Source organism: Cryptomeria japonica, chromosome 4 (assembly GCF_030272615.1).
Source record: "Cryptomeria japonica chromosome 4, Sugi_1.0, whole genome shotgun sequence".
Taxonomy (NCBI): domain Eukaryota; kingdom Viridiplantae; phylum Streptophyta; class Pinopsida; order Cupressales; family Cupressaceae; genus Cryptomeria; species Cryptomeria japonica.
Window position 1 is genome coordinate 671,508,867 of NC_081408.1, and position 11,099 is coordinate 671,519,965.

Below are 11,099 nucleotides of genomic sequence, written 5' to 3' on the forward strand. Positions count from 1 at the left end.
ACCTTAATTAACCAAGCATCCTCTTATAATATTCAGTTTAACAAGGACTAAAATAGAAGATTTGTTCATTTAAAATTTAATATTTTCATTGTTATCAAAGTCGTCTTATTGAGAGATCCTTATATTTACTAACCTGTCACCAAAGAAGGAAAGGACAAGAGACTGAAATTACATGATTAAATATGATCACTGGTTGGTACGAACCTATCTCTGATATTTCCATCAAGCCTATCATCAACTTTCTGCCCCATTAACCTGACCTATGAATGAGACAACAATCTAGAAATAAAGGAGTACTAAATTTTAAAAACTGAAAGTTGATCTAGCCTATAGCTCTGATACCATGTTATTTTTACTACTTTCAGATTAATATAAACTCATAAATCATAATTTAGTTTGATTAGCTGAAAGATTTAGAGATTTCTAGATTTAGGCATGACATAGAAATGAATAAAGAAATAAGAACAACACATGGTTACCCTGGGAAAACCTCCTAGGAGGAAAAACCCAGCCAGAAAAGATCCTTAGATCTGATTATGGATTATATTCATATAACAGTTACAACACTTATCTTAGGTCCTTGAAGATGTCTGAAGTGTTCGCTCTTAGGGCTGATGGAATCAACCACAGGTCTGCACTTTCATGTATATCAGGTCTGCTCCTTCAACACACCAATCAGCACTCATACTCAAGCCTCTAGATCTACACTGATTCAGTAACCCTGGCACTTTAATTCTGGAACAACTCAACCTTCTTTATGACAACAAGAACTTGATTTTTGCTTCTTTAATTGGTAGGGATGATTCGCATAAATTCCTTCATCAGCTTTTGCATTAATCAGATTGTATACTTCGCATCATTAGTCATGTGTGAACTCAGATGTATACTTTGCATCCTTAGGCATGTGTGAACTTCGCATCATTAGCAGATATGTATTTCGCTTGAAGGATGTGTATAAATTGTATTCTGAATGAGGCAGATATGTCTTATATATATGTGATGCAAAATCCTTTTTATGTCGGCCTAATATAAATTACTTTTAATTTAATTTGAATCTCTTTAATCCGAAATGCCTTGATAGATAGGGTCGGCCCTATTTAAGCAAGCACTTTATTATGCATATAGCATGAGGTTTCATTATGTAGCGTGGAGTGAAGTGAGGTATAGGGCCCAGCCCTATACATTGGAGAAAGGGGTTGGCCCCCTTGGGCGGATTCCAATGTTGCCCAAGGCAATTGGAATCCACCATTCCCTAATTATAATCAACATATCCTCATACAGTATCTACTGCTCCTCAGTGTGGATGTTCTCCAACTACCAAATCATGGAAATTCAAAAAGTTGTTAGAAACTTCCTATGGTTGGATGAGAAAGGAAATAAAAAGATACACTCTGTTAAGTGGGGGTGATGCCACGTAGAGAAGAATCTAGGAGGACTTGGGTTAAAAGACTTGAAAATACAAGGGGTTGCCTTTCCTGCAAAGTGGATCTTTCAGGCTTTTGATGGCTTTGAACCATGGAAAATTTTGGTAAGAAACAATATCCTAAGAGTTGTGCTAAAGAAGGCTAAATCATGGAAATCTCTTCCTTTTTGTGACCTAGTGGTTGAAGGTTTTGTCGTCTCAGTGCAAGGTTCGAGTGTCTTTAAGTCTATTTGGAAAGCCTGGGAAACTATTAGACCTTTCATCACAAATAATAGGGCCAACAACAATGACCACATCCATGGGGAAAAGTCTATCTGGTGGAACCTTTTCCATTCGTCTAAACCTCTTGCGCTTACGCAAGGCTGCTCTGCCAAAGCTTGGGCCGTTAAAGGAATTTGATGCTTTAAGGACATTATAGAGAATGGTAAGCTTCTTAGCTAGGAATCCCTTAGAGATAGATTTGACCTGCAGAATTCCCAGAAGAGAACCTATAACATGATGAAGCATGCTTATTCACACCTGCAGTTACCCAAGAAAGGCAAGAGTTTTAGTGAAAGTTGTACTAAGCTAATGTAGAACAATGTTATTTATGTGTCTAATGTCAAAGCTATTTTTGTTTACAATACCCTAACATATGTTGAATCTATTATAATGCATGCTAACAATCTGTGGTTTGCAGATTTCTCAGTGAAATAGTGGCAAAAGATATTTTTACGACTTTGGACCACTCCTATCACACCTAAAAAAAATGCTTTAGATGGTTGATGATAATTAATAGGTTGCCATTCAGAAAAGATCATAATAATACCGATATATGCAAAGTGTGTAGAGTACCTAAGTCCGTTAGGCACATTTTCTTTGAATGTACTATTGCTAGAGAAATTTGGTTGTTATTTGGCATATATATTCCTAAGAAGATTCTTGTTCTAGATGTTCTCACTAGATATATTAAGGGTTTGAAAAAGGATACTAAATTATTCTGGTATATTCTTTCCACTGAAATTTTATGGTATATATGGAAAATTAAAAATGAAGATAAGTTCCAAGGTATAGATAGGGCCCTTACTGAGTCATTTCGTGGAGTCACCCTTCACCAAATTCTTATGCAGGTATCTGTGACAATGAACATTAAGAAGCACAAATTCCTCAGGTTCATTAAAGATGGAAATGCCAAGATGTACCTACATGAGATGGAGAACGGATATAAGTGGAGGCAGGCCGCAGGAAAAAAACAAGTCGTTGACCTAGCAATGGAGAGCTTGGGAGTAGAGGTTGGAAAAATCAAAGACCCGACGAAGGATCACATCCAGATGCTTACCCAACTCCTTGAGGGTAAGCAGGTCATGTGGATGGAAGGCCCATTGGGGTGGACAACCTGGATGGAGGCCTTTCAAGATTTTGATCAGTCTTGATCCAGCTTTTGACACTACATTACATCTCTTATCTTCTAGTTTTGACAGTAATTTTTGCATACATATGCATATTTTTGTGTAAAATCTGTGTATAATCCTATGTGATTTCTGCATACATATGTAGTTCTCTAGATTTGCGATCCTTGTGCACATTCAGCTGTAATTAGTTGAACTCTGTTTATGACAGTTTTTGTAACAGTTTTACTCCTTATATGCAATACAAAAAAAAAAGATTAATTAATTAATTTTTTAAAATATTTAATTTTTACAGTTTTTCTGTACCAAATTTAAATTTAATATTTTAATTTTCATATGCTTATGTTTCTTTTGTGTTTTGTATGGCAAAATTTGTAAGTTCACATTGGTATTTGCTAAGTTGAAAGATGCTGCCAAAATTTGGAGTAACATACAGTCGAATTGCAATGGTTTCCCAAATTCAAGAGATAATCTACTAAGTTTCTAGATCTTGGAATTCATGCATGTCGCAAACTGCATGAACTTCCTCAACTCTAAAACACTACAAGTTATATGTTTTGACTCCATTCCTGGATTGCAAAAAGAAATATGCAAATGTCCTTTCACCCCTGAAACCCTGAATGTCATAATATCAGAAGGGAGAAGTCCAAATGTTGATAAACTACAAAAGGCCAAGAGTTTTCTTATTTTGATTCAGAAATGAGACAGGTGAAATGTTTGGATGGAGTTTTGCAAGCACAAAGACATTCACAACCTATTTGTAAGGCTCTAAAAGTTAAAATACAGATCACAAAGAAAATCGCAACCTCTACCTCCATGCCTGTGTATGCTAAAATGGGAGCACGGGATCAGAGTATGGACATCCACCCATGCACACTCAAAGAATATGAAGAAATTTAGCCTCAAGTATTGACCATTCAACCTGTTCTATGACGAAATGTTCAACAAAAAGGTCTGGTAAGTATTGACAAAGCATGCCAACTGTTTGACATAATGCATGAATAGCAGGGCATGGGATTATCGGGTAAAATGCCCTAAAAATGGGACTTTCCAAACCTGAATGTGGTTGTGCAGTCTATGAGATGTTTACAGGAATGTCTGCAATATGTTTTTTCACAAATTTGGGGTTAAGCTTTATGCTAGTCTGGTTATGACCATTATGAAGCACTGAAAGATATATAGCATTTAATTGTAAAGTTGAAAAAATTTACAAAAATTCGAAATATGGTTTCCTAAACCCAAGACTTTATCTAGTTGCAAGTGATCACAGTTTTGGAATTCATACAGGTTGCAAACTGCATGAACTTCCTCAACTCTCAAATACTACAAGTTGCATGTTTTGACTACATTCCTGGATGGCGAAAGGAAATATGCAAATGAAAACCTGAAACCCTGAATGTCATGATATCAGAAGGGGGAAGTCCAAGCGTTGGTATAATACAAAAAGCCAAGAGTTTTCTAATTTTGATTCAGAAATGAGACAGGTGAAATGTTTGAATGTAGTTTTGCAAGAGAAAGAGAAAGGCTCTAAAAGTTCAAATACAGATCACAAAGAAAATCGCAACCTCTACTTCCATGCCTGTGTATGCTAAAATGGGAGCACAGGATCAGGGTATGGATATCCATCCGTGCACTCTCAAAGAATATGAAGAAATTTATCCTCAAGTATCTGACCATTTGACCTGTTCTATGACGAGATGTTCAACAAAAAGGAGGACCGGTAAGTAATGAGAAAGCATGCCAACTGTTTGACATAATGCATGAATAGCAGGGCACGGGACTATTGGGTAAAATACCCTTAAAAATGGTACTTTTCAAACATGAATGTGGATGTGCAGTATGTATCTACAATATGGGTTTTCACAAATTTGGGGATAAGCTCTATATGCTAGTTTGGTTAAAACTACTCAGAAGCACTACAAAAATATATATTATTTTTAGTTTCTATCAAAGCAGGATATTATTACAATTATTACTATTATTAGTTTTTATTCATCTTATAGTCATAATTAAGGGACTTTTTACAGGATGTAAAGCAAATATGCTTTTGGTAAAAGTCAAATAGGCAGAATTTTTTGTTTAGATTTGGATTTTTTTTTTAAGACATGTTATATGTTCAAATATATTAGTATAGGTATATTTTTTACTTCAATATCCAATTCAATATGCAAGTTAATCTATATAGATCTTAAGACATTAAGAAAAATTTAATTGTCCATACCTCCTATCATAATTTCTATAATTAATGATATTAGATATCCACAATTCATAATTGTTTTGCCAAGATTTCTGGATAAGATTGTGTAATAGTTTTTGCATCAATGTTTCGGATCACACTCGGTGATCCATCATCAGGATGAAAGAGAGTTGGGAAACATAAAATAGAAAGTTGCAGACCGAAACGATTAATATATAACTTGTTTTTTGACACAAAAATAAGTGAACAAAAATATCAGTGATACAATATTTGATATGATGTAACAATAAGCGATACATTATAATATGAATATATTATTATATGAATTTAAGTATGATTAAAAAAAAAATTATTGTCTTGTTCTTTTTGGTTTATAGATAAGTTTATCTGACTTAGAATTTTTTCCTAAATCATTAACCCAATATTGTATCCTTTTTTAAATGACTTACAAAGAGTCCTCCAAAAGGATAAATTTAAAACCAACTTGTAGGGCCTTTTATTATTATTTCTGGAAAAAACTTGATTGACAGACATGTATGTCTGTAGTAACATGTAAAGCCTAATAGTACTCAAATAGATATCTCCAAATTAACAGCTTAAATCACACACTCAGCTTTTAACTTCTAAACTTAAAAATGTTAAAACACTCAGAATTGACTCACATTCCTTAAACCTAATGTATGATTTAGTGATTTAAGACTCACCAAACCATATGATTACCATGCAATAAAACACATTAAACCATATTAAAACTAAAGCAAAGCTTGCATGTTACCAACAGAATCTCTGCTCTGTTTCAAACCGTCCCAACCTTTAAGCAGAGCGGAAACTTTACAGTCTTGGTCACATGGAGCTCGGCTCCCCACGCCGCCTCAAATTCCGCCCTATACTCCTCCAAGATTTCTTCCTTTCCCACCATTGCAGACCCCGTTGTGAAAAACCCCATATACTCATCAAACGTCCTATCTTCTTCGATCTCCACTTTTATTGTCTCCACTGGTGCGAATGGAAACGGCAAAGTTTCATAGTCATCCAGCACCATTTTCACAGCCGGATGGAAAAGCGGGTTTGTTCTGCGATAAAACCGTTCACGAACGGCGTCAACAGCTGGATCCACCATCGGCTTCCAATACGCCCACACCGCAATCACGCCGCCGGGCTTCTTCAACACGTGTTTCACCTGCGCGTAAAATTTATCCAAATCGAACCAGTGGACGGCTGTGGCGACGGTGACCAGATCCACGGAAGATTCAGGGCCGACTATGGAGAGCAGTTCTTGCTCGCTCAATGACGGCGCCGTCACAGCGTATGTTATATTGTGGCGGCGCTCTGCGTGTTGAATCTGCCCCTCACTGGTGTCTGTGCCCACCACTCTCGCATAGTGCTTTGATAACTGCTTTACCATTAACACAGAACAGAGTGTTATATATATAAAGAGAAGATCTGTGATAAAGATATGATAAACAAGTTACTTACCTCAATGGCGGCTTGGCCAGTGCCTGTGCCCACATCCCAGGCCAGCTCATGTTGTGGAGTGAGGGAAGAAAGAAAGGAGAAAAGCTGAGAGGGATAGCGGGGCCTGAACTGTGCGTAAGTTTTGGCGACTGTGCCATAGACATCTTTTGCATTTGGGAAGTTGTTGTCATCCATGGTTGAGGCTCACACAGAGCTTTGCCTCTTCCATAATATATAAAAGGAACTGCGATAAAAAATTCTAAAAGGAATCTTTATTCGGTGGCAGAGTGTGATAAAGTATGTGAAAAAAATATTCGGAAAAAGTCTGTTTGGGTCGGTGCAGTGAGATAAGACATATATAAAGAGGTGAGGCGTGATGAACATGTTTAACGGCTTGCCTCAAGAGCGATTTACTTCCTTTTTAGTATTCAGTTCCCAAAACTAAGTTAACAATTATAGCATGGAAGTTGACAATGTAATTTGATTATAATATCTAACTACAGTGTTTGCTACTAAAATCTTACAACTGTGTTGTCCAATTAGAAAAACAAAAATCGCCTCCTAATAATGCATGATTAAAATGACTTAGGGAGATGCCTTCTAACTACCAGCCCCATTTGAAATATTTGGTGTATGTGTATGTGTATGTGTATATACATATAGATGTGGACACATTTAAAATCAACTCTTCATTCTTCTTTTGTCAAACACAATATTTGGAGATGCATACAAGACAACATTTTAAGGTTATATATTTATGTGACTATTATTTTACCCAAAATCTAATCCATGTATGTATGCATGTATGCATGCGTGTGTGTGCGTGTGTGCGGGTGGGTGCGTGTGTGCGTGTGTGCATGTGTGTGCGTGCGTGCGTGTGTGGGTATGTGTACGTGTATGTGTATGTGTATGTGTATGTATACGTATAGACATACACATTTAAAATCAACACCTCACTCTTCTTTTGTCAAACACAATATTTGGATATGCATACAAGGCCACATTTCAAGGATATGCATTTATGTGACTATTATTTTACCCAAAATCTAATTAAACACTTTTTTATACCATGCCATTTCACTCAAAACGTCCCCTATCCGTTTCTCATAACATTGATCTTCCTAGAGTGGATTGCACCAAGAATTATGTTCCCCAATTTGAACATAATGACCATTGTTGTTATTTCTATTAGATCCATCTTTGTTAATCTCATTTACTATACTCAACTTTGAATACAACTCATGGGAATTAAATTTGCAAGTGACACTATAATGTATACATATTTTCTTAAAATGAACAATCACATTGGCATACACCAACATACAATGTACAAAATGACTAATCAGTATTAAAAATAGTTTTTTCTTTAACCGTTATAGGTAGAATAAATCGATAAAATAAACCTTGAATCTCATTGTTAATTAATTTAAAACCCCTCCCAACTATCATAGTTCCAAATTGAAGTATTTTTTTTTAATTGCGTCAAGTGTGTCTTCTTGTTTTTATTGTGTCAAGTAAGCAATTATTATTGCTCCATTTTGTATTGCAAATGATCTACCAATAAATCAAGTAAGAAGAAATGAAAAAACAAGGTAAAGAATAAACTAAAAGTGCATACTTATTTGAGCTTCATGTAAATAATGAATTGGAAGCAATTGTTCCTTATAAAAGTAATTTAATCATGTAATTTTGAAAGTAAACATACATATCAATAAATGGACTATGAGTTGTACCATCATATATTACAAAAATAAGTTGCATAGATGGGTGAACTCACAATACTGGTTCCCATTTTTTGGCCAACTTTGACACTTAGATGAACATTTAAAAAAAAAACCTTCACTTTCCAACACCTATAACTTTTAAACCGTTAATAATTTGAAGATGATGTAAACTAGTGATTTATAACATCTTGTCTACAGATTCTAAATATACTTTTTTCAATTTTTTGAAGAAAATTGTATTGATTTTTCCATCTCCCTCAAAAAGTAGTTTTTTACAGCAAACAACATTATTTAAAAGTGATGTGCATCCCAAAATGCATAATTTTTTTTATATAAATGATAAAAACTCAATTCTTTCGAATTTTGGTTTGTAACATTAATACCCAGTGCATGCAATTGGTTTGATAGTAATATGTTGAATATTTTTCATTTTATTAAGTTTTAAAGTCGGACTAATTATAATTTAGACATAGATGTATGTTTGAACACATAACTTATTCTATATATATCGAAATTCTTTTTTTTGGTTAGAAAGAAGACATCAATACCTAGTGCATAGATATTTTTCAGATTGTTTTTGAATTAGTTTAATATTTTTCTCAATGCATTGAACATAGAAGTTCAAGTTTAGTGAAAAACCTATATCCGGTAAAATTTAAAAAACAAGATCATAATAAACTCACAATGTAATAAAATTATAGTCATTAGAAAGCTTGCTTCGAGGATTACTGTCCTACATTTTGGGTTGTGAAGATTCTCTCATTTGAGCCTTGAACTAGAGGTTTGAAGGCCAAAATTTCTTACAAGTCTAAAGAGACTGGGGGAGAGATTCCTAGAAAGGGGGTTCAAATAAACACCCCTTTGAGCGAAGAGGGTTCAAATGAATTCCCTGCAGTTTGTTTGAACCCATGTTTGTACGAACATGGAAGGTACAAACCATTTAAAATATATATTTTAATAGGGGTTCGCTTGAAGGGGGTTTCAGCGAACCCCTTAAAATATAATATTTTATTGGGTTCAAATGAACCCATTTCGGGTTTGGGTTCCTTCAAACCCCAACCCGAAATGGTGTTCGTTTGAGCGAATGCCACTAGTTCGTATGAACCACCTTAAAAAATAATTTCCCACACCTGCGATTTTCCTTTGTGAGTAAAAGTGGGAACCACTATTGTGAATCAACCCATATCCAATTGGCAAAGGGTTATAAGGCAATATGTGATACGTGAGCATCCTAGGGTGTAACAAAAATCTTGCATCAACTTAAAATACTTTACTTTGTTTTTTTAATAAGTTTCCATTAGTAGTCAGTCATTCAAAATCCTATCAAATTCATCACAGTTGCACATCTCACTTTATAGCTTGGAATAAATATTCTAAATGATCTATTAATGTCATTTTAATTGTAAAGGCATAACTTGGTTTCCAAATTTCAGCAAGCTTGAAAAATTGACACTTAATTTCATTGTCCATGGTTTACAATAGATTTTCAAAGTTTATGACAACAAAGGGATACATCACACAATAAATTGGACCTAGGAGAGATTTTGGAATTCATTGTGTTGGATCAAGTGTTACATCATCACATTAAATTTGGTAGAATTTCCTTACACATTTGGCTAACTACATGCTTCATTAAGGACTTCAAATTTGTATCACCTTGCAACTAACTAAGATCATAAGGCTTGATTTTCATGCATAAACAACATTCAATATCATTCAGAATTAGGATGAAGGTAGCATAGAGAGAGGGAGACAATTGTTGGAAGAATAGAGGAAATATTTTAGTTTATGAGGGTGATTAAAGTTTTATTAAATTATCTAAAAGAGGTCTAAATCCTACAATTATTATGAGAGTGATGAAGAAAAGAATGAAAGAGGAGATGCACAAATTGTTGAGCAAGATATATAAAAAATAGAAGAAGAAGAAAAAGATTAGGTAAAAATTTTGTAAGGCCATTTATAAACTTGGTAAGAAACTTAGAATTGAGGTTTCTAATTATTCTAGTGCTCCAAACATTAAATGATTTGTTTATTGGATAAATGTTTTTTTGAGTACGAAGAAATTACAGATCTTGTAAGGGTTAAATTCCTAAAAACAAAAATGAAAGAACTTCTTATTATTCAGTGGAAAGAAGTACACATATAAACCAAAAAAGGAGGAAAATAAAAGATAACAACGTAGGATAGGATTGTTGTGAATTTGAAGAAACAATTTGTACTTATTCATTATGAGTTCAAATTGTTGTAGATAATATAAAATTTTAGGAAAAGGGACATATGACTATAAAAGAATTAATTGAAGAATTTTACAAAATGACCATTAGGACTATTCATAGTGAAGAAAGAAAAGAAAATATTGCAAGATATATTAACGAAATTAGAGGGATGTTTAAGGAATAAATACATTTGGTAAGGGGTAAGTTCACAAAGAAGGTGGTAAAAAAGGGGCTATAAGTGGACACTTTTTTTTTCTGAAATGAGGTGAACTTGAACTTGGAGGCAAAATTTGAAAGTCATCCACTCAAGATATGAAGATAATCAAAGAATAAATATTGTCTTACTCTGAATCTAGTTTCCAAACTACTAAATTTTTTTAAAATTGGATAAGATTAAGGGGGTCAAATCCTTCACACACGAAAAACAGACCCTGATTTTTTCAGAAAAACATAACATAGTGTCTGACATGCGCATCAAAAAAGTCATAATTAGATTTAGTATTTTGACAAATCCTTTGGCAGAAAGATAGTTAAGGGTGAGCACTAGAAGATGTGTATTGTTTTGTAATTTTTTGTTGATTATTGTTTTCTTTTATGATTTTTCCAATCGAGCACATCCTGAAAATTAGGTACCTGTTCGTGCGCGAAGCATAAGTTGCACTAAAAAAATTGAAAAATACAATTTTTTTTTTAAAT

The 11,099-nt window shown here is 34.2% G+C and overlaps 1 protein-coding gene across 1 annotated transcript; it reads right to left on the reverse strand.

Annotated features, from left to right (window-relative positions):
* Positions 1 to 5,476: 5,476 nt before the first annotated feature.
* LOC131053022 (uncharacterized) lies at positions 5,477 to 6,767 on the reverse strand. The gene is made up of 2 exons (XM_057987642.2): positions 6,485 to 6,767; positions 5,477 to 6,401 (listed from the first exon to the last, which is right to left on the reverse strand). The coding sequence occupies exons 1-2, from the start codon at positions 6,656 to 6,658 to the stop codon at positions 5,805 to 5,807; spliced, it is 771 nt and encodes a 256-aa protein (XP_057843625.1). The 5' UTR covers positions 6,659 to 6,767; the 3' UTR covers positions 5,477 to 5,804.
* Between the last annotated feature and the right edge of the window lie 4,332 nt (positions 6,768 to 11,099).